The sequence below is a fragment of the Fistularia commersonii genome, chromosome 29 (genome assembly GCF_037954325.1).
Source record: "Fistularia commersonii isolate RoL2024-O1a breed Wild chromosome 29, RoL_Fcom_v1.0, whole genome shotgun sequence".
NCBI classification, from domain to species: domain Eukaryota; kingdom Metazoa; phylum Chordata; class Actinopteri; order Syngnathiformes; family Fistulariidae; genus Fistularia; species Fistularia commersonii.
The window spans coordinates 3,175,157-3,198,168 of record NC_141312.1 but is presented as its reverse complement, the minus strand read 5'-3'; the positions used below and the strand labels follow the sequence as shown (position 1 = coordinate 3,198,168).

Here is a 23,012-nt window from a genome sequence, read left to right as displayed (position 1 = left end):
CGCAGGCCACATCCGTCACGTTTAACTTTTTTATGCGACCCGTCAAACTATTTTCTTTTAATATTTTAACAAGTATTTTCAATCAATATTGAATTTAGAAACGTACTTATTCCTTTTGTTTATTTTTGTATGGACGATTACATACAAGTTACATTACAATGTCGGGCGGTACATTTATATTATTATTAATGATTTTAAATTTGAAATAAAATGGCCAAAAAATTGAAATATTTAATTTGCAATTTTCTTTTTGTTCACCCAATTGGCCCGCGCATAAAAATTAAATAAGAAATGTGGCCCACCAGCCAAAATAATTGCCCACCCCTGGATAAGAGGGATGCCCATCCTACCAGCTGAACACCTCTATCACAAATAAAGCCTTTTAAAATTAATATTGCCGCAATTATTAACTGTTATTACTGTTATTAATCCCCAGCTCTTTTTTACAGATTCACTGTAACCAAACATTATAAACCGAGAGAGAGAGAGAGAAGATTTTTGGGGGATTTTTGGTGCTTCACCTCCCAAAAAATTATACGCTTTGCCACACTATTGTAATATCAGAGATTCAGCATGAAAATGCACAAACAAACAAAAAATACCCGTTGATAAATTAAAAACTTTTCGCTTGTTTTTCTCTCGAAAAGATGCAGAATCATGCTGCATCCCCCCGGCCGCCTGAGTGATGCTGCGCAACGCATGCGCATTACGGCGGTGAACGTTTTCCCGTGACGTAATCTCGCGAGACCCGCCCCATCCTGGGTTTTGTAAGGGATCACGTTGCTCTGCAGCAGAGACTCCGAACGCCCCGCATCTTCCGCACTCCGTTTCCTGCTCCGTCTGCGTCCGCACATCCAACCAAGGTAAGACCCGGCCTTTAGCCGACGGTCAGAACACTTCGAAAACACCCTTGTCAGATCATGACGACGACATAGGTGATAATTGACGAAATGATGGGTCGCCAAACTCCCTTAAGGTGCTAGTTTTGAGGGTGGTGGTGGTAGGGTGGAATTAAAAACGGGACTTTTTCGCAGTAGGTGCGGCGGCTTCGTTGTGTCGCAGTTTGATTCATCGGCCTTTTTAAAAACACCTGTGTGACGGCCACCCGTCGAAATGCGCAACAGGAAGGGCGCAAGAATGACCTTCAAGGATGAAAATGACGAGGAAAGAGTCGCGCTCCGGCCGATGGTCTTCTTGTGACCGCTTATCTTTCATTTATTTTTTCATTTTAAATCGTGTTTATGTGTGTTTCCAAACGGAGGCGGGTTGTGAGAAGGGTACCGGTGAGGTGGGGTGCTGTGTGTTCCGAAGCACGTAGACCATCTCTGATGTGAAGGGGGCGGGGCTAAGAACGGCACATCTCCGTGTATATATCAAACCACCACCAGACATGGTTCAATCTATTACTTATATTTCTGCTTTCCTACTAAAAAAAACTCCTTTCCATGCAATGAATAATGGAAATGAAAATCCCTCCCGTTTTAGCGGGATCACGAGATCATCACCCAAGAACCCGAACGTAATAAGGTTGTAATAAATGTTATAATTCTACGTGTGTCTGTCTGTCTGTCCATCTCTTTGAGGGGGAAACAACAATTTCTCATCCCTCATCCCATACTGCCATTCAGAATTTGGAAGACATTAAAAAAAATATTGATCTGAATGTACACTCTTGAGTATTACATTTTTAGTGAAGCAAATGTAGCTATTAATGTGAATTATAGTTTCCGACACTCTGCGTTCATAACTCTGCAGTGAAGCTCCAACCGCATTGAGGACTTGCATCATGTCTTCTTCCCCTCTCGCTCAACTGCTTCCTCCATCCAACCCTAAATCATTATCAAAAAAAAAAGAATATATATATATATATAGATAGATAGATATATCTATCTATATATATATCAATACGATTTTCGTTCATATTTTTATGTAATTCAACTCAATATCCCGTCCCGCTTAATTATATATAATTTTTATAGACATATTAAGTTATATGTTGTGTTTCATAACATTTTGATTTCAAGTCAAATCAAGCTGATTAACTGAAGTCATTAGGTGAGAGATGTCACCTGTATAATTTGCACTTTTTCACCGGTGTTAATCTTTCTTTACACTGCAAAGCAGCCTTGACGTCTACTGAAGGCTCTCGTATCAGAGAGACGAATGGGTAACAGTGCTCCTGCTAGCGCTGCTGGATCAAGGCCTGAAGATAGACTCAGCCAAAATACTGGGATCAGCGAAAAGGCCAGCACCCCTTCTGGTAACAAAATGCAGCGCACCAAGCAGGCTTCTTACTTTAAACTAGTGCTGCCCTGCTGGAGCCATTTCAGATTCTTAAAGCTCAAGCAGCTTGCAATGTAGCAGTAATAAAGAGGTTGGTGATGCTGAACACCTGTGGTGATGACACAGACCAGATCAAAAAATAGATGCAGTTCTCTTCAAACCCATGCTTCCTTTACAATTGTATCAGGATTAAATGTTCCAGGAGCGATGACGCTTATGTTTCATAGTTTGCAATAGTCTGCAAGCTTCAAGCATTGCGTAGTGTAAGGCTTGCAGCTTTGCTTCAAACAATACATACTGAGTATCAACTTTGAAATGAAAATGTTGCATAATGTTTCATAGACTTGTGATTTCCACCTGCTTTCCGGTGTTGGTAAGTGATCATTTGCAGGGTCAACTTTTTTTCATTGTGTGAATATTTAACAGGTAAAAATGTGATCACAGAAAATATTTGTCCCAAATTTTTTCATTTTGTTTTTAATTATCCTTCTTTGCTGTGAGTTGGAAATGTCATTGTATTTCTTTGTGTAGCTTTTTTATCCGTTCAATAATCACATATTTTGAGATTGAACACAGAGGGGAGATAACCGATGAATGTTGCACCGCAAGAACATCATGTTCAGATTTAAAGCTGCAACAGCTTAAGTAAGAGACAAGTTGGAGGGATAACTAATAATTATCAGAAAGAAACTTACAGCTTTTATGTGTAATTATGGCCATCACTGTGCAGCTTTGTGTCAAGCGTGGTCACGGAAATATTGCACCTTTCCCTTAGTAGAGCAGTGTCTGGATTATAAACCTGGTGATAATAAAATCAGTTCAAATCATGTCAGCTTGACATTTTTGCAGCAGGCGGTGTTTTCACACGGGAGAAAATGTGTCTTCTCTCCAGCATTTGGCTGTCAGCCTGTGCAGCAAATGCAAACATTATAACCATCGTTTTGACCAAAAGGGATTATATTTTGACATTAGATTTGTGTCAGTTAGGCCGAAAGCGGGTCTGTAATTTTAACACTTAATGTAGAACTAGATGATAGCACATAACTTTATCAAAGACATTTTTATCAGTGTATCATCTTGCACTGAAGCACATTAATATTCATTAAAAAATTAATTACCTGGTTTTGCAATTTCTGTCTTAGAAGGAGGGATGTTATTTTCTGATGAGAACAACATGTCCTTTGCAATCAGTCATTTGAAGTTGGCCCTTTTGAAAAGGAAAATTGTTAAATCATTCCCTAACGGAAGAATGACTTCAAAGCCCTGTGGTGTCAAAAGTAAAAGCAATTTGCACCTTTAACTGCTGCAGAGCTGTCTTAGGACTATTAAACCTCCTATGTTCTGGTTCACAGCTGGACAATGGGATTAGCCCCACTTCCTTTTTCGTTGTTCCCTTTTACAGTCCCTGTCAATTTCAGTGTCCTGATACTGTTCATGCAACTCAACTCAGTGCAGGGGGGTGAGTCCGAATTTGGACACAGGGAAGCTTTGTGTCACATTTCCTAGAGCAACTGTTTGAGGTTCTCATTTAGTGGCTCTCGGTGTCATTGTGAGTTGCTCGCTGATATTGAAAAATAGAAAATACAATTTTGAATATTTATAAAATTTCTCTTTTACTACTAGAGACATAAGATTTCTGACAAAGCAGAAACCCACAATTGATGGTGATACATTGGAAGCATCGCTATTCTAACAGTCGGAGGTGTGACGAAACACAAATTCGTCAAATGTTTGTTTTATTATACTGCAGACAATTGATGGGGCGGTGCTCTTTGTGCTAAAAACACGATTGATTCATAACAAGCGTCTTTTATTTCATCTGGATTTTAGCTCTAGTTGTACTTGAACAGTGCAATATTTTTACAAGCTATTTATTATAGGAGTCTGGCAATATGAGAAGCCAGTAAGCAGTACTGCTCAATTATATTTTGAAATAAATTGTTGTGAATCCAAAATGGAAAAAAATCATGCAAAACTACTAGTTGTGTGTTTTGACCACTCAAGCACCATTGTTAAGTATTTGAGGAATCTTAATCCACTACAATTAAACCCAATGGGATTGGATTTCATTTGATTTTTGAGCCAATTTCAGTCAATGACTCAATGAAGACACTTAAACTGACAGATTATTTTCCTCACATATATTGGGGTAGCGGGACAAACTGGAGAATCTTGTTTTGCATTAATTCCCCTTGAGGGACAGTGTTTCCTTGGAATGTAGAAGCAGGAAGCAGGCTATACCAAAAAGAGACCTAACTGTGGTGTCATTTGGTCAGTGAATATTCGGAAATTATTGTGAGGTTCAATCTTTTTTCTCTCATATATCACTTTTGTGTCCAAAACAACTGAAATCTATTATACAGCAGGTGGCAAAACAAATAATTTCTTAATGCAGCCATTGATAAATATACTGTTGACAGATAGACATTGTGTCTCCGTTTTTTCTGTTGACTGGGGCTTTGGAGGACTTTTAAAGATCGGGCTGTCACAAATCAAACTTAAATCTACTCACAAGTGTCACAAAACAATTGTCTCAGACACTATGTAAAATCTGGCACCTGGGTTGAACTGTGTCATCATAATCCTATATTGCACAACTGTGACTTCACTAAAAGTCACATACTAGAGATGGCTTTTTTTATACACAGTTTCGGGTTGGAACATTTTTTTTTTTAACTACTACATCCCACTAACCTCTTCTAACCCCCCCAAAAAACAGGTTTAAAACAAAGTCTTAATTTGAGTAGCTGGGCCGTGATTTCTTGAGTTTAAATGTACTTTTGGGGCATTTTGAATATCATAAGACAAATAACCTCCAGGTCAAGACAAGTGTATAAAATTCCCCCAAACAGTATCTCCATTATTGAGCAATACCATTAAATCATCTAGGTACATTTCCCAACAGATTAATTTTTTTATATACCTTTTACAAATGTGTCACAAAAGACAACATTTGAATGCCAACAGATAGAGATTTCACCACTAGCCTGCAAATACAGCATTTTGCAATATTTTTACAGCAGAGTCACAATGAAAGCAGTCACTGTTGAAGCATGCATGGGCTAAACAAAAGACGGCAGGTATTTGCTGAGCATGAGGTTTGTCCTCCCAACTGAGCAGGGTTGCACACATACACACACACACACACACACACACACACACACACATACTGAAGTCCCACACAGTATGACTTTGCCTTAGCCTTTATCAAGTGTAAATACCCTCTTAGTCTCTGGAGAGGTTAGCCTCCCCTCAGGGTTTCACAGGAAACCAAAGACTTGGCCTCAACTTTCCCTGTGTGTAAAATATGCAGTGAATCTTGCTTCTTGTGTTGTGGTAACTGTACACTGTTTTCAGGAAGGGGCCTGTGTATTTGTGCTCTTAAGGGTGTTATCTCATACCTTTAAGCTGAGGATTAACACGGAGGACACAAGGTATATTTGGGAATGTCCTACCATAGCAAGCCATTTATATTCTTAAATTAAAATTTTTGTTTGTTTTTTGGTTCAGTTTAAACCTTTTAACTATATTATTGGTTGCTTTTTGAAAAATTAAGATCTGTCATCTCCTTATGCACAAATATTGGATTGTTAACTAGTAGCGTGTCTGTCATTAAACAATTTGTTATGTCTTAACATGTTGATCTACAGCTGAATCTTTATTTTGTCACATGTGCACAATTCCTAGTAATATCTCTCCCAGCCGTTCAGGTAACACTATGCATTGGGTGGGGCTTGGCAACCTTTTGCTGCAGACCTGAAAAAATAAGTCCTAGCATGTTTCCTGGTACAAACTAGCTGCATTGGTGCAGGTTGTTGTCTTTCAGTGACGTGTGAAAAATGGGAGCTTCATTTTGGGTACATCTAGTAGCATTTTGGGTTTGTTCAGAAAAGGGTATACTGATTAGATGGTGTTAGCAAAGTAGAGCCAGGAGATTAATCAAGGCAAAACGGTAAAAGGTACTCCGGCATGCTTTGCGCGGAGGGAAATAATGAGTCCAAGGAAACACAGGAGCGCCAGTGTTGCTGAGGAGAGGGAAGTGAGCCGTGTTGCATCCAGTCCTGCAGCTATAATGAAGCCTGGCAACTGAGTACATAGGAGCTCCATTACATAATGGCTCCCCCTCTGTCTGCGCTGGAGTAGGAGCAGTTATGTAACTGCTTATTCACAGCAGAGTGAGGGTAATAGGTTTAAAGCGTGCGCGCTAGCACGTCGTGACAGCACTGCTGCTACCACCAAACGGTTTCTGTGCAACACTTACCAGGAAAACCTTGAGGATGGATCGCTCTTTTGAGAGTTGCACCAGACCCCAGATGGTGGAGATGTTTAGCAGAACTTTATTCAGACCGCATAGATGGTAAAATAATATTGAGAGTTCTTTTCTTTTTTGTTCTGGGCATCCCTTTGACGATGGAATGAAAAACGCGATGCAAGAATTTGACATGTCTTTTTCTTCCTTTCTTGTTCAGACATCATGACTCATCAGTATCCCGCACTGACTCCTGAACAGAAGAAGGAGCTGCAGGACATCGCTCAGAGGATAGTGGCCCCAGGAAAAGGGATCCTCGCTGCCGATGAGTCCACCGGTATGTGTGTGCATGTATTTGTTGGCCGTTTAATGTTGCGTCAATATTAATGAGGTGCTCCATAAACTTAGTTGCACACAGTGGCAGATATGGTTCCTTTGTTGTACCCCAGGAAGATGTTTCAGCCAATATGATATTATGGTCAAACCGAATAAGTATAACTGTCACTGGATGCATACTGGTGTAAAAAAAGGTTAACAAAAATTTTAAACCAAACAGGATGTTATCGCCGATAGAGAACATCACTTTTGCACTTGCTCAGTGTTGTTGCACAGTATCAGATACTGGCTTCACTGAGCAGCTCTCAAAAAGACCGAATGACGCCTTCCTGTTACACGGTATCATGTTCTCTTTCTACGTCCAAGACAAAAGCTCACACTAAGTTCACAATGAAGAACTGATTCAAATATTTGTAGACTTTCACAATAACAGGACCTGTTCAGCAGTTGTTTATTCTGAATGCTATCCAGTTTCTTCAAGGTGCAATATCTGCTCTGATGCGGACACATAACTCCTGCAAGTGTCCCCACTTTGTTAAGGTCCTTTGTCCATTCTTTTGACTACAACCTTTTGAGCGGCTGCACATATGTATAGCAATTGATATTTTGGAGTATGTGGCCACTAGTTCAAAATCAGTATGTTAGCCCTGAAAACACAGGGTTCACCTCTGATTTGTTCGCCACCTAAGGAATTTGAAGAGAAGCTCCAGAATCTGCTTTAATTGCTATAAATGTGTTTGTGTGTCTGATTTCTAGGCAGCATGGCCAAACGTTTGAACCCCATTGGGGTTGAGAACACAGAGGAGAACAGGCGTCGCTATCGCCAGCTGCTTTTCACAGCCGACCAGCGCATCGACAACTGTATCGGTGGGGTCATTTTCTTCCACGAGACACTGTACCAGAACACAGACGATGGCACCAATTTCTCCAAGCTCATCAAGGATCGTGGCATTGTTGTTGGCATCAAGGTACGCACCTAAACTCTCTTAAAAACTGTCAAAACTATTGCTTTTCCCAATAGAGGGCAATTTAAAACACCTTGTAAACCTGAAGTTGTTTCTTTACCGTACATGGAAACATAGAGTGGTTGCGTGTGTGTTTTGGGACACAAACACCCACCCTCAGTGCGGATGTAAACAGTAGATCAGGTTGTGAGGGTTGAAGAGCATTCAGGTCATTTAATTTTGAACACTGCCTTGAGTTTAATTTCAAAAAGACTGCTTGAAATTTTGAATTAAATGTAATGTTGCTCTCATGAATACTCAAGTATTCCCTCCACAAAGATGCGTGTTGTATGTTTCTTGCTGGAAGAAGGACAATAAAGAAAAAATCTTAAAATTCCTTGCACAAAATGAACTGATTCTTTCTGGGAGTGTATTAAGAGCAAATGATGCCCCTGGGCTCAACATTGTTGGCATAATAAGTGTGTTCATTCATTTTAAGTCATGTAAATTAATACATTTTTACTTTAGGGTAACTATAACCATTTGGAATCCTCTTGACAGGTGGACAAAGGTGTTGTGCCCCTCGCTGGAACTAATGGAGAGACCACCACTCAGGGTAAGATGCAACACTTTCTCACAAAACCGCATCAGTATTTCACGGCCATTCTGTCTGTGTCTGACCACTGTTTGCTGTGTGCATGTTTTGGTGTACAGGTCTGGATGGGCTGTCTGAGCGTTGTGCACAGTACAAGAAGGACGGTGCAGACTTTGCCAAATGGCGTTGTGTGCTGAAGATAAGCAGCACCACACCATCTGAGCTGGCCATCTTTGAGAATGCGAATGTTCTTGCCCGTTATGCTAGCATCTGCCAGCAGGTTGGTGTGGGACTTTGTATTTATCTGTGATATAAATCTTCACAGACCTTACTCTTATTAAACTTAATTCAAACTTGGCTTTAGATTTTATTTGGAGATAATAGTTGTATTTGTTTGAATCTATTAACCCATTTATTAATTATACTGTCTTGCAGAATGGTATTGTCCCCATTGTGGAGCCTGAGATTCTTCCTGATGGAGACCATGACCTGAAGCGATGCCAGTATGTCACTGAGAAGGTAATTTAGTGAAGAATACCTGCCGATCTTTTTTCTACTGCATATGTTTAATCACTGACATGGTTTGACGTGAATACACCTCCTCTGCCAGGTGCTAGCTGCAGTGTACAAGGCTCTGTCAGACCACCATGTGTACCTGGAGGGCACTCTTCTGAAGCCCAACATGGTTACAGCTGGACACTCCTGCCCCAACAAGTACAGCAACGATGAGATCGCCATGGCAACTGTCACCGCTCTGCGCCGCACTGTTCCTCCAGCTGTCACAGGTATAATACAAATGCTTGAAACCGCATTTTGTCATTTATTTCTCTTCATTGTATCTCATTTAGAGAGTAATTTTAAAAATGTAATGCGAGAAATTTAAAGGGAATTATGATAAACATGTTGTGATCTAGCACGCCTGTAGTTTCACATAATTTTAAAGATAATAAAACACGTTTGAGTCTATTTAATGTAGTGTGGATATTATAAACTATGTATACATTGAGTTATGTCAATAATACCTTGGACATTTTAATCTGTGTAGAAAAATATGATAACCTTGGTCAAAAATGATATCCTGAAATTGAATTGATGATTTAAACATCTTTTTGCACTTTGTGCACAAACAGGGAAATGAAAGATGCAAAAGCCAAAGGATTTATTTATAGTCATTTTGTTTACCAATAAATATGCAAAAAAGTTTTCCTCTGAAAACTACGATAGGGATCCTGACTTCCTGATGAGCCCTGCGTTTCTCACTGTATTTTATAGTTTGAGTTACCAGAATTTAACCTCTGTTTTTATGTGTCAGGAGTTACATTCTTGTCTGGAGGCCAGTCTGAAGAAGAGGCCAGTGTGAACCTTAACGCCATTAACAACTGCCCACTCGCCAAGCCCTGGGCCTTGACCTTCTCCTACGGCCGGGCCCTGCAGGCCTCTGCCCTCAATGCCTGGAGAGGAGAGCTGAGCAATGAGAAGGCCGCCACTGAGGAGTTCATCAAGCGTGCTGAGGTAAGAAATGCATAGACACGACACTTGACTGTTAATTCATACTGACTGTTATTTGTCTACAAATGCATCTTCTTTGTTCAACAGGCAAACGGTTTGGCCGCTCTCGGCAAGTATGAGTCTTCAGGATCTGGTGCTGCAGCTGGGAAGTCCCTCTACGTGGCAAATCATGCCTACTAAACGGCAGACAACCACATTCCACATGGTCGTGGCCTAGTTATAGTCTTATATTTGCTCTGCTATTAACCCTCACGTCTCCATCAATCACAGGCCTGCGCTGTCTAAAGTACTTTAGGGTTCGTAAAATGGCTTAAATAGATACACGTATATAAAAATGTGAAACATGAAACAAAAATTTTAATGAGAACCTATTTTACTCGTGGAGCACTGAAACAATTTGGGACAATATATGACTGAAGTGTAAAGGTGTTTCATTTCATGTCTAGTTTTCTTTCTGTAACAATTAACCTGGGCACATGGATGGGATGTAGAGAAAAAACGTTCTTAACAGACCAAGAAAAATCAGCCAGTATTTGATTCATTCTCTGCTGCATGAAAAATGTCACCAGTCCTGCGATGGCCACAAAAGTGTGTTTGTGTGTGTGTTTGTTTGGCTTTGCGTCAGAATGCAATGTTGCATCCCCATTCTAGCATTCCGATCTGACAAGGACCAAACAAGTCGGCGAGGGGCACTGTCGACAAATTTTTCTTTTCCCAGTCAGAGGTTATCTTTTAGAGCAATTGTCCAGAGGTGTGTGAACGCTCATTGTACTTTCAGACAGCTATAAATTCAGCAGAGGTCCATAGACAACCAGCACCCTCATTTTTCTGTTCCACTCTAATCACGTTAATCATAGTTAATCAGATAAACCTTGTGCGTCTATTCTCAGTATAGCGTTAGCTTTAAATTTAAATGTGTTCATCGTGTGGAAATGTCAGTATTGTGTGATGCTTTTCTGTCATTCCCTTCCTGGTTCCCCCCAAGCCCACCCCACACGAGGAGGGGATGGTGTCTATTGACTCACGCATCAAGTGGACCAATGCGTGGGGTTCGCAGCGGGGAAACAGTCACTGCTGTATTGGAATACTGTGATGTTTGTGATGTTAATATTGTTCTTGAAGCACTTGGTGTGTCAAATAGTGCAGAAAAATAAACTAAATTAAATAAAAAACAAGCAGAGAGAACACTGTGTGGGACCACGCTACCTCATTGCTTCTGTTGCGATCTTCAGTGCTACACAATAATTTATTCTCAGTTCTGACTTTTTGGGGCTTCGTACATTTTTTAATTATGGTTTGAATTCATTGTTACTGTGATCTGGTAAAGTCTTGAAGTAATCGGCATAGAATAGTAGTGCATGTACGTTAGGTTATATGACCTGGCCCTTTTTATTATTAGTGTAGGATAATTTATATATCTTTGGTCTTGACCTATAGACAGCAGTGGAAGGCTTGTTGAACCTCATCCGCTAACTTGTGAGACCTTATATCCAAATTGTCTCTGCAGACTCTTTCCAAATGCCAGCCATATTTCCATATTCACTGACCAAAGAACTGAATCTCACATTAGCAAAAGACTCAAGTGACTTCTGCCTGTGATATTCATTAAGTCTTAATAATTGAAGATACAAGGCAAAGTGAACTGTCACTCATGTAAGCATGTACAGAAGAGCGGCAAAAATAAGAAGTAGACAAACAAACAAAAAGAAAAGCGTCTCCCAGACACCCCCAAGCAGTATGAATCACTGCCATGTGCAGCTGTGAGATATGTATTTATCTAACAGTCCTTGTGTTTGACATGATTTTGAACGGATTCCAAATGTAGTGCACAGGTTTGGTGTTTCCTAAACTCACCGCTAGGGGGCGCTGTCCTCGTTAAATACTGCGTTTGTGCGTTTCATATGCTTTATACTGGGACTTCCTTACTGCTGTCGGAAATCTCGAAGGAGGGGCGGGTACACTCGGGTCACGTCTCCTTTTTTATCATCAAATGAATATATGTTTATTTTTTTTCTAAATGTTGCCGTTTCCGACCATATGGACCTAGCAATGTATTACAATGACAATTTAAATAATTTAATTTAACCCGTGACAAGAGGCTATTGGTCACGTGACATTTGATTCGACGGATGTACTAACAAACGCGCTCCTTGCTATTGGTAGAAAAATGGCGACCACGGAAGTGGGTAAGTACGCCCTTGTTTCTTTTAATTTCTTCAAAGATAATTCCATGTTTTATTTGGCTACTGTTTGTAGATGACCGCTGCTTTGTCGAGGACATTAAAACGTTTCAGCATGCGCTTCGTAATAATCCCATGACGTGGTTTTGTCTCGGTATCTCTGAGGCTAACATCTGTTAGCCGCAATAAAGCTCTCATTGCCCTGTCAATGAGGAGCACCTCCTGGACACCTAGTATTCATGCAGCTAGTGTCTGGTTTTATTTATTTTTATTTTCCTGTGTCACAACGGAGGTTCAGGACCATGATGCTAAATCTGTGATTTTGACAGTAAACATTTTAGCTATTTCGTCTTAGACAATTTATTTACAAATATTTTATGTTGTAATTTTATCTTGTTACGCCCACCTGTCTTTATCATAATCACAAATTCTAACGAGGCATAATAAATATGGGGGGGGGGTTGTTCATATTTTATGTCATGCAAAAAAAAAGTCGTTACTGATCTAGCAGTAGCAATAATTAGCCTTATCAGATGGGATAGGTGTGGTGGTGATTTAAAAAGAAAGTTTTTTGTGTATATTTTTTTATTGTTAAGAGTCTTATGTACCTACAGCCTTACCACATACTGGGTGTGGGGAAACGTTTCTCTCAGTTTGCCGAACATTGGTAATGCTATCGTCAAACACGTAGATGAAGACACTAATTAATTTTTCCTTTTCTGTCTGTCAGAACGCAAACGTGGCCAGCTTGCTGCTCTGTCCATTGCAACTGTGGTCATTGTTGTGGGAATTCCTCTGTGGTGGCGAACAACTGAAACATACCGTGCCTGGTTGCCTGTCAGTCAGATAAATGAGCTGGCCAAGCTACAGGTATGTTGATCTCTCTATTGTTGCCTTCTCTATGTCTCGAAAATGTGTACCTTTTGAAAATAATCTATTTTTTTTCCTTCAAAGCTCCAATTGAGTGCTGATGTTGAGGTTGTCTTTGCGCGTGGAACTGTGACACCAGAGCAGCAGAAGAAGTTCCCTCTGACCCAGACACAGACTGAAGAACACACAGTAGATGGTGAGATATTGATTCTGTCTCTCACCTTACAGTTACAAGACTTTAAACTGCACTGTGATCTTTTGTTTTTCTAGGGGACACAACTTTGACATACAGGTATGAGACAAAACATCGCACAGCCACCATCATGGAGGAGGATGCTCTGAACCAGCGTAGTGCTGCAGGTGAGCTGTTGGCCCAGAATAGGACATAATATTTGTAAATGAACCCTTAGGAATTAATTTGTCTTCCTCTTTCCGTTTCTCTTTAGAGGCAGATCTTTCTCTGCACGCACTCAGTGAGACTTCATGTGGTTCATTGGTTGTGTATGTAATCCCAGAGACGTCTACACTTCTGCCTCAGGTTAGTGAGACAGTCACTATAAGCTATGTTAATGGGGTCTGTAATATGAAGTAAGGTCAACATATTCATGAAACCAGTAACAATATCTCCCTTAACACAAGAAGAAAAAAAAATCGTGGATGAGCAGTGTCACAACAGCACACCAGTCCAGTATAACACTAGAAGCTCAGACACCGCTTTATATTATTATGAATGAGTAGCAAAGATGTATTATGTTAAAACAGTGTTGCTGCAGCTAATGAGGAATAAATTAGCATAGCATTTATTCCATAAAGAAATATTTTATATGTTTTGATCTATTAACCAGAAAGATGTACAGCATCAGTTACTATAGCAACATGTTTGTGAAACTGAAAGACTTGAGGTGGATTTTACCATTTTTTGTCATGCACAGGCCTCGTGACTCTGAAGTTAAGGAGCATCTCTAATGAAGAATAGAGATTCCCAAGTTGTAGCCTAGGTCTGAATAAATGGGTGTAAGATTTTGCTACCTTATTTGGTGTTTACTAACCTTTCCTCTTAGGATGTGGATGTGTATGTTGGTCAACGCCGGACGGCCTTGCTGCGGATCGGTGTCCAGGTGCGAGCTAGCAAGACATTAGAGCAGTTGTTGTCTCACCTGGAGCCTCGAATCAAGCAGGTGCTGCAGGTGATGTCTTTTAGCAACATGGACATCACTGCTGCCCTCAGTGACAGAGTTCGTCCCAGCCCTGGCAACAGGGGAAGTAAAGCTGACCAAATGAGAGCCTTTAAATCCAGCCCAGGTCGGTGTGTGTTTGAGCACAGCCCCTCCATTTCTGTTCCAGCCATTCTCAATCATCCACTTGTAAAATTTTTCTCATTTCCTGTCTTTTCCCTAGGTTATGAAATAACGTTTAGTCTGTTAAACCCGGACCCAAAGTCCCACCAGCTCCACTGGGATATAGAGAGGGCTGTTCAGACCTACATTCAACCTTTGCTCACAAAATTGTCCCCTGTGGCCAATTTCACCGTTGACTCTCAGGTACAGTAGTCTTGTTTGTGAATGCGCAGCACTCTTATTGTGATAAAAAGCAACTCAGATACTAACAGAAATTGTATCACTTTCCCTTCAAATATATTATTTGAATCTCACAGTCAATATAATTACCTTTTGTTTCAAAAACTTATAATGCTTGTGGTAACTGATTTTATACAAGGTTTCCCTCTATTTTGCAGACAGGAATAGAAAGCCCCGTTTTTGTATTAATTTCGGATAAACCTCTAATGAAGCAAGAAATATTATTTTACCAGATTTACTTAAGTCAGGATCTATGTCATTTTGCTAGCTTTTGAGATTTTTTTTTCTCTGTTTGACTGCCTGTTAGCTTTGTTTCCTGATAATATGTGATACTCTGTCGCAAGGCTTGCACATTATGAAAATAATTTTTATATTGTGTCCATATTCTCCTTTCAGACCTTGTACTATGCAATGCTTGGTGTAAACCCTCGCTTTGACAGCAGCCACAGTGCCTACATCCTCAGTGCTGACAGTCTTGCACATGTCATCAACCCCGTGGAGGCAAGACTCGGTAATAGCAGTGCTTGAATTTTTCCATACTTGAAAATATAAACATGGTTTTGTTTTGTTGTGGTCGGTTTATTTGAAACAGGCTTCTTTGTGTTGGTTTCCAGGCTCTAATGCTGGATCTTCAAACCCAGTGCTGAATTTTCTGTTGTATGTCCCTGATGCCCACCATTCACCTCTCCATATCTATGACTACAAGAAACAGAAAGTTTCTTCAAATGCATTCCACTCACCCCGCTGGGGGGGGATCATGGTAAGATGTGAAGAAGGAAACACAAATAATTCTAGAAATGTGCGAAAACGTTCCGGCTTCATACATTTACCTTCATAGGCACTTTTGGAATCATCACTTTCATCACAAGATTATAAAATTGCTTGTCTGAATGTTTACTAGGGCAGAGTATTGGCAATGCCCTCTTAAATTAGCAGCATCCAGTAGTGGTCACAATCAACTGTTAAATACTGTGATTCATTGAATAGTCTACATTATTTGTAGGGTATTATTCATACATCACTATATATCTTACATTTGTCACTTTAAGTGGCGTGTGTTGCCTGACAATTTAGGATATGCAGCAATAATGTTAGAGTTAAGTAGTCCTAATGTCTTCTGAATGTGGTTAAAAAAAATCTGACTGCTGCCTTTGTGCTGCTTACTACATTTTCACAGACACATACCTTTGTTGGTTTAAGTTTAAGTTTAGTTTTACTTTTGTCGTATACATTGCAAAGTACGGTGGGCAGCGGGTGATTTAAATGTCTGCTACTTGAGGCAGTGGTGAGCCAATGATTTTTGCAGCAGTTTTTAACTGTCCCTTTTGATGAGCTGGTGATCCTGAACCAGATGAGCATGCTTTCAATGGTTGATCTGTAGAAGTAGGTTGGCTGTGGTCTCTGTTGTGCCTTTTTCACCAACATGCTGATGGTCAATGACCAGCAGAAGGAGTCAGTGATGTGCATGCCCAGAAACTCAGCACTAAAACAACTAAGAGGGGGAGAGAGGTTCTCAGCATGCAATGAGCCAGCGCCGTTGTTAGAGGATAAGAGTATAGATAGTTTAGAATATAATGTAACAGGGAAATGACTGTCACCGGCTGGAAAATCCCATCAATGATGGGAAACATAATGGTAGTTTGCCAGGAAATATATTTTGTGATCAAATTTGTTTATTTGGTACCAATTTACATAACCAAACTTTCCATATTGCTATTTTTACAGGTTTATAATGTAGATGGCTTCTATAAACAGGATTCTGTGTTTCCCATCGACATCAGCATTAATATGGCCAAAGTTATGGGAGTCTTCCTCGCTCAACTCCGGTAAATTGGCACCTGCAGTTGCACAACATCTTCTGCTTTGGCTGAAGATAACGAATTTACTATGTGCTGTTAGACTGCTGCTGGGAGTCCAGTCATCAACCCCTCCCCCCGGCTTCCTGGTCGCGCCTTGCAGTAATTCAGGATTGGCAGACTGGGAGCTTGACCGCCTCATGTGGAGTCGAAGTGTGGAAAATGTTGCAACAGCAACCACCACTATCACCTCTCTAGCACAGCTGTTGGACCAGATCGGCAACATTGTCATTAATGACAACATTGCCCAACAGGTATAATAACATCCAGTACATACCTAAATAAGGTCCTATGTTTTTGTTTTTCTTGTATCTACAGGAAAGTGCCCAAAAACAACCATTCACTTTTATCAAATGTTATCTATTGCACGGTTATAGAAAACATCCTATAACATTGATTGACTGATTCAAAAAGAAATTCAATTGCCACAAAATACATTGAACACCCTAACAGACTTTCTGCTACGCATGAGGTAGAAATACAAATATTCAAGGTTTTCAGATATTCCCAAGAAGACAAGTCCAATTATTTTATTGGTCCCATCATTTTAAAAAAAAATATTGGAGTAAAAACTTTAAGGATAGGGCAATTTAATGTTTTCCTAGCAGTATCAGAAAACTATGTTTCAGATTCAGTGTTTTGGACATTACCAACGATCGGATGGATTACGGTCAAATTTACATCTCTTGTGCATTGCAAAGCACCCATTTATTTTTCCACTTGATGGTTTTCAAAAAAATATGTTTCATAAAGGCATTACTAACAAAAAAAAAACCAGAAATACAAATTATTTGATTTATTCTTCCAAAATAGGTTTTATTTCCTTAGTGTGTTGAGGTCTTATCAATTTCACCATCATAAAGTTGCTGTTGTCCTCAAGGTGTCCAGTGCTGTGACATCGCTCCAGCTGGCTGTGGCTGAGTTGGAGGCTGGGAACCTTGGCTTTGCCTTGCAGTACAGCAAGGAGGCCATTTTGGCATCAGAGAGAGCTTTCTTCGATCCATCACTCCTTCACCTCCTCTACTTCCCAGATGACCAGAAGTTTGCAATCTACATACCACTATTCCTGCCCATGTGTGTGCCAATTGTACTATCCCTGATTAAAATTGTATCTGAGGCAAGAAAGAAGCAAAGAGAGAAGCAAGCAAAGAAAGACTGATTGTGATGACCATGACACTAACTGAAACCACCTAATCATTCTGTCAGTGGCCTTGACATTTAGGTACAAAGGGATACTTGAACAAATGGTGGTGTCTCTCCCTGATAACATGGGGGTTTTATTTTGTTTTCATGTGAAGAATTGCATTTTATTTAAAGGAAAGTCGGTATGAATGTCCAACACTGTACAGCTCAGAGATATAATGGTTTGATATTGAGTTTAACTGTTTTTTTTAATTTGAATTATGCTTTGTATTCTAAATTAAGAAATAAAAAAAAAATTGTAAATAAAGTTGTCGTATCCTGTATGGTCATTCTGTTTGGAGCAAAGAAAAAAAGAATACCACACGATATTAAATACATTTAAAAAGAAAGAGTTTTGTCCAAAGTTGTTTTTCTCCAAATTTACCTAGAACACAAACTCTTTAATTAGTCTCAGGAAATACAAATTCCATTTTATTCAGTAAAAGAGGTCAAACCAAGTCAAAATGTTAATTGAGAAGTGTTGCATTTGGATTTTGTCGCGATTACAAACCCGAATTGAAACTGCTAATTGAACTGCATCATAAACATACATGTATTTGCAGTTTTGTTTGTGTTGTAGATAATTAGGGTTAGATGGAGAAAGTTGACTCGCTGTGGCGACCCCTGATGGGAAAAGCCGAAAGAAGAAGAAGAAGAAGAAGAAGTTTGTGTTGTAGATAATTCAGGATTTGGATTTTGTCGATATTTCTGTCCCTGATTCCACTTTGTCAGTCAAAAGAAACTAAACGATCATCAACACAAGTCCTAAGCAGCCTAAGCAGCTTAACTCACATCAAGGTGCAGTTTCATGACATGACTGGTGGGAGCGCTGTTTCGGAGCTAATATCAATCTGCTACCCACGAAGAAATCTTGGTACTGCCAGAGAAGGAGAATCCCACGAGGAGTTGCCATTGTCCGTCGATCCTTCTTTTGTTCGTTGAGACGAATTTCAGACTGTTACCACGACGCTACAATAACTGCTAGTTAGCCGCATAACTCTAGAAAACGAAGCGAGGTTATTTTCGGCGCCATTTCCTCTGCTCACCAGAGAACTTGCTAGCCAACTTGCTAACTTTCAGCTCGCTAACTTTAGCTAGGTAGCTCGGCTGTCGTCGCAGTTTTGCGCTAAGATGTCTGGAGGTGGCGTCATTCGCGGGCCAGCGGGAACCAACGATTGTAGAATATATGTGGGAAATCTCCCCCCTGATATTCGCTCAAAAGACGTGGAGGACCTGTTCTATAAATATGGATCTATTCGTGATATAGATCTGAAAAACCGCCGCGGCGGACCACCATTTGCTTTCGTGCAATTCGAAGATCCAAGGTGAGCCGCTCTCCTTACACATTGCCTCCGTCCGGGGACACGGAAACCAGTTGCTTGAAAGTATTCATTCTGCTATGAACCGGGGCGTTAGTTGATAAAGAAGTAAAATTTGCAGAGAGCCCCCGTGTTGTAAATGAACCTACGCATAGCTTGGGATTTAGTCATTCTTGCATGTCGTACGACAACAGAGTGCATGCGATCGTGGGCCGCATTTCATTGAAGTCTTAGTTTCGTTTGTGGTGACCACGTAACACGATAAGATCCACGCAAACTGTCTTACGTTGCCAAATACCGCTGCGCATTTAGCCACATCCTAACATGGGGAGAACATTGATAGATAGGATTACTTGAGAATTGCCACCAATCAGTGTTAAAGCGCTCACCTGAGACCATCAGTCTTAAACACGCTGCTTTGGGCCCGAAGTTGGTGCAGCTTAGGAAAAGTCATTCTTGTACGCTCCAGGTTGCTGCTATTGTTCAAATCCCGGGAGCAGATGGAGGGGGGTAATTAGGTGAAAGACTGTCTTGGTGGTGCACCACCTTCTGCCCTTGTGCTTGCATACATGCCATAAACTCCACCTCAGGCAGTCGATCCACTATACAGCGAAGACCCTGCAAAGTTATGTGTCCCCCCCACCAAAGTTAGGGCATGTCTCCATGGCTCAAAGGTTTCCACTTGGAACCGTGGGTCAAAGGCTATATTCAACTACAGTCCTAGTAGTCATACAAAATCTCCAGACACAAACTGGTTATGCAAAAAAAATGGTTTCTTTTCCCGCATACTTTCTGGTTCAGATGGCACCGGGAATATCAAGACCCCCACAACCCCCGAATTCCCAACCAAACAGAAGTGTGGCTAATGAACAATGACCAAACACCAGGATTGCCATCCTATAGGATGTCAGGCCTTGTGAGATAGACAACACATGCTATCCACGTTAAATAAGCAATACTGTATTTTTACAAATTGTTAAAGTAATGTGTCTAATAATGGTGCAGGGTTGACCTTACTTTACAATGTGGGTCTATCTCCTTCTGGCGAAACAAGAAAGCAAGACAATCCTCAAACGAAGGTGTTATCTCTGTTAAATTGGAATCCATAAAAAAATACTATATATTCCACACAGAAAGAATTGATATGGAAGATGTTCTAACAATGGACATTGTCAGAATTAAACTGTATTGTTATGCTGAAATTTTAACCACTGGACTTTGCAGGGATGCTGAGGACGCGGTTTATGGACGCGATGGTTACGACTACGATGGTTACCGGCTCCGTGTTGAATTTCCTCGGAGTGGAAGAGGAGGAGGCGGCGGCGGCGGTGGTGGAGGGGCAGTAGGACCTCCAAGGGGGAGATATGGACCACCCTCCAGACGTTCAGAACACAGGGTTTTGGTGACAGGTGAGCGTTATGTTTGCATGCAAGTTTGGCTCATCCATTTAGTTGTCTGTATTAGAATGTGTTAAGTCTTACACAACCATTTCCCTGTTAGGTCTCCCTCAGAGTGGAAGCTGGCAGGACCTGAAAGATCACATGCGAGAGGCAGGAGATGTATGTTATGCTGATGTGAACCGTGATGGCTCCGGAGTGGTGGAATTTGTGCGCAAAGAAGACATGTCCTACGCTGTGCGTAAATTGAACAACACCAAGTTTCGCTCTCACGAGGTATGCAAATCAAACATATTACTTATTTAGTAAAGCAAAATGAACTGAAACTGACAAATAAGATTTTAGAAGAAATATAAAGATGATTGGAACAGGTTTGAGTAATGGCTATTGCTCATTCATGACTCCAAATGTATCAAGAGTGAGTATCCAGTGGAGACCTATTCTGGAATCTGTCAAACTTTTTGGTGAAAATTTGACTAGATTTGCCAAAATGTTTGTGAATTAAAAAAAATGCCAATGTGAAAAGGCACTCCGCATTCTTTTCATTGTTGGGTATTGTCTATTTTCTCCCAGCCATAATTTTTTTTTCTGGTATAGCATTTGTTTCCTCATACCTAAATCAGCAGAAAATCTATTTTTGGTAATGATGTAACTTCAAAATGTATGAGCCTTGACTTTCAAATTACAATGCATATTTATTATCAATATGAGTGAAAGAGAAATACACACAAATGAGGTGATGACAGATGGCAATGGCAAAAATATAACTTCCCAAAGGTTTTCCTTTAGGGGGTATTGGATGTTGATTCAACCCCTACCATCCAACCTCTGTAAGATGATGCATTCTCCTTGTCACGGTCTTGTAAAAAGTGCAGATGAAGATTAATGTACTACCTTATGTCATCACGTTGTTTTAAAGGGTCCTATTTAAAGTTCCATTTGGTCAACTTCTGTCAGTCCCATTCAAAATTGTGGTGATGTGCATCTGTGTTTTAGGGAGAGACGTCCTACATTCGTGTGAGGATAGATGGCCCACGCAGCCCGAGTTATGGACGCTCCCGTTCACGCTCCCGCAGTCGCAGCCGCAGCCGTAGTCGTAGTCGCAGCCGCAGCCGAAGCAAGAGTGGGTCACGGAGCCCCTCCCCTCGCCGCAGCAGAGGATCTCCACGTTATTCTCCTCGACGTTCCCGTTCCCGCTCTCGCACCTAGAATCACCTGCTCTTGGCTACATCTGTAGTGTACCTGAGGGCTTCAGGGGAAATCTTCACATCGTTCAACAAATCTTGTATAACCTTCTCTGGTCATCTCATGTTTACACTGTTTTTTGTCTGTTATGCTCTGCTGCTTTTGTTGCAGTTTTCTGCCTTATCAATGTTCATTACTCAGCTTCATTCCTCATCTAGCATTCCTTCCCTACTCCCCTCTTCTTAAGACTTCTTCTAATCCTCTCTCTGTCTTTTAACCCCTCCCCCCTCCCCCCAGCTTTCCTTGTGTGCTTTTTGGCTTTGGTTTCGAGAGATTCTTTCTTTAAAGCATATACTACTGTACTTTGACCTTCTTGTGTGTCTCTCTGTAGACCTCAGAGGAACATGATAGGATGGGGACAGAGGAAACAGTTCATATTAAGATAAACAGAAGGAGGAGGAGTCAAATGTGGCACCCAATGGTATGACGGTTGTGCCTTGTCAACTGTGAAATCTGCATTGTTAGGCTGATCAGTGATATACCTACACACAACAATGGCGTGCCATTGTTCAATTTTTCTCATTAGTAACACAGTCTGTATACTTTTTTTCTCTTTGGAGACCCTCAACTTGAGCTTAAGCTTGTTTCTCAGCACCCAAAGTAAATGTTAGTGCTTGTTTTTGTAGGAACTTAATTTAGTTCGTTTTTTTTTTTTAAGTTAGCTCCCTCATAGATACATTAAATGATTTTTTTTTTTTTTTTTTTTTTTTTTTTTAAACACACATAAGTATAAATATGTGTGGAGATATGATTCTAACTTTCCTCCTTCTCTTTGGTTCTGCTGGTATTCTGAAGGTTTGGACTGGGATCATTGTCTCCCCATTCCGGAGCCGGATCAGGATTCAGCATCAGATCAGGATTAGGATTAGGCGTGAGGATGGATTCATGGAGCAGGAGCACAGGAGCGTTTTACTGGGAGAGGATCCCGAATCCGGCCCTGTCCACATAAACCCGGAAACACTTTAGTTAAATATTCAAACTAAATTGGCCTTTCAACAAATTCCAATTTTTTTTTCTATTTCCTGTGGGACATCAGAGACCTATTTGCTGACAGTGCCGTGATTTTTTTTTTTCCAGATAATTTTTTTTTTTTTTTTTTTTCTTTTTTGTAAAATAAAATAAAAGAAGAGCTTGGATCAAAACCAGGAGGAGGGCTGGGAGGTGCAGGATGGAGCCGCACGCGTGAGGAGAGCGGTAACTAGAGGGCAACTTGAGGAGGGAGGGAATATGATCTCTAATGCGGTTTGTATCTTCTCTCTTAGGTCAGTCTTTTCCTGAGAACATCTGTTTTTCTTAAGTATGATCTCCAGTATGGTAAAGCTTTATTCTCTTTTAATAAAAACCTAAAAAAAATGAAAGCTTTGTTATTATTCAAGGGTTGAGCTTAAACCTTAGGTAACAGACTACAAATTTAATTGTTTCATTTTTTCACAGGACTTTCTTGTGCAGCTTTTGTATAAAATTCTTGTT

The 23,012-nt window shown here is 40.5% G+C and overlaps 3 protein-coding genes across 5 annotated transcripts; all 3 read left to right on the top strand.

Moving 5' to 3' along the window:
• The first annotated feature begins 816 nt into the window (after positions 1 to 816).
• Positions 817 to 11,101, top strand: aldocb (aldolase C, fructose-bisphosphate, b). Its single transcript, XM_086177350.1, has 9 exons — positions 817 to 863; positions 6,753 to 6,869; positions 7,625 to 7,836; positions 8,374 to 8,428; positions 8,527 to 8,687; positions 8,843 to 8,926; positions 9,018 to 9,192; positions 9,720 to 9,919; positions 10,004 to 11,101. The coding sequence occupies exons 2-9, from the start codon at positions 6,758 to 6,760 to the stop codon at positions 10,094 to 10,096; spliced, it is 1,092 nt and encodes a 363-aa protein (XP_086033476.1). The 5' UTR covers positions 817 to 863; positions 6,753 to 6,757; the 3' UTR covers positions 10,097 to 11,101.
• An 816-nt stretch (positions 11,102 to 11,917) lies between these two features.
• pigs (phosphatidylinositol glycan anchor biosynthesis, class S) lies at positions 11,918 to 17,849 on the top strand. The gene is made up of 12 exons (XM_086176790.1): positions 11,918 to 12,102; positions 12,827 to 12,966; positions 13,051 to 13,162; positions 13,237 to 13,326; positions 13,413 to 13,504; positions 14,028 to 14,268; positions 14,365 to 14,507; positions 14,940 to 15,054; positions 15,158 to 15,303; positions 16,269 to 16,369; positions 16,443 to 16,653; positions 17,280 to 17,849. Exons 1-12 carry the CDS (start codon positions 12,084 to 12,086, stop codon positions 17,556 to 17,558), a joined length of 1,689 nt encoding a protein of 562 aa, XP_086032916.1. The 5' UTR covers positions 11,918 to 12,083; the 3' UTR covers positions 17,559 to 17,849.
• A 604-nt stretch (positions 17,850 to 18,453) lies between these two features.
• LOC147216672 (serine/arginine-rich splicing factor 1B) lies at positions 18,454 to 22,900 on the top strand. 3 transcript variants are annotated; one of them, XR_015109052.1, is made up of 6 exons: positions 18,454 to 18,906; positions 20,125 to 20,309; positions 20,401 to 20,573; positions 21,294 to 21,582; positions 21,874 to 21,963; positions 22,338 to 22,900. XR_015109052.1 is itself a non-coding variant. In XM_086177054.1 (4 exons), the coding sequence occupies exons 1-4, from the start codon at positions 18,713 to 18,715 to the stop codon at positions 21,504 to 21,506; spliced, it is 765 nt and encodes a 254-aa protein (XP_086033180.1). In that variant the 5' UTR covers positions 18,455 to 18,712; the 3' UTR covers positions 21,507 to 22,260. The 3 variants fall into 3 exon arrangements, 1 of the variants encoding a protein (XP_086033180.1); XR_015109051.1 differs by having other exon boundaries at positions 21,294 to 21,963; XM_086177054.1 differs by lacking the exon at positions 22,338 to 22,900 and having other exon boundaries at positions 18,455 to 18,906; positions 21,294 to 22,260.
• The last annotated feature ends 112 nt before the right edge of the window (positions 22,901 to 23,012 follow it).

Coding starts and splice junctions, on each gene's coding strand:
- aldocb (XM_086177350.1), top strand. CDS start 6,758: ATGACTCATCAGTATCCCGCACTGACTCCTGAACAGAAGAAGGAGCTG. Junction 8,927..9,017: donor GCCAGTATGTCACTGAGAAG/GTAATTTAGTGA, acceptor CTCCTCTGCCAG/GTGCTAGCTGCAGTGTACAA. Junction 9,193..9,719: donor TGTTCCTCCAGCTGTCACAG/GTATAATACAAA, acceptor TTTATGTGTCAG/GAGTTACATTCTTGTCTGGA.
- pigs (XM_086176790.1), top strand. Junction 12,967..13,050: donor ATGAGCTGGCCAAGCTACAG/GTATGTTGATCT, acceptor TTTCCTTCAAAG/CTCCAATTGAGTGCTGATGT. Junction 14,508..14,939: donor ATTTCACCGTTGACTCTCAG/GTACAGTAGTCT, acceptor TTCTCCTTTCAG/ACCTTGTACTATGCAATGCT.
- LOC147216672 (XM_086177054.1), top strand. CDS start 18,713: ATGTCTGGAGGTGGCGTCATTCGCGGGCCAGCGGGAACCAACGATTGT. Junction 20,310..20,400: donor ACACAGGGTTTTGGTGACAG/GTGAGCGTTATG, acceptor TTTCCCTGTTAG/GTCTCCCTCAGAGTGGAAGC. Junction 20,574..21,293: donor CCAAGTTTCGCTCTCACGAG/GTATGCAAATCA, acceptor TCTGTGTTTTAG/GGAGAGACGTCCTACATTCG.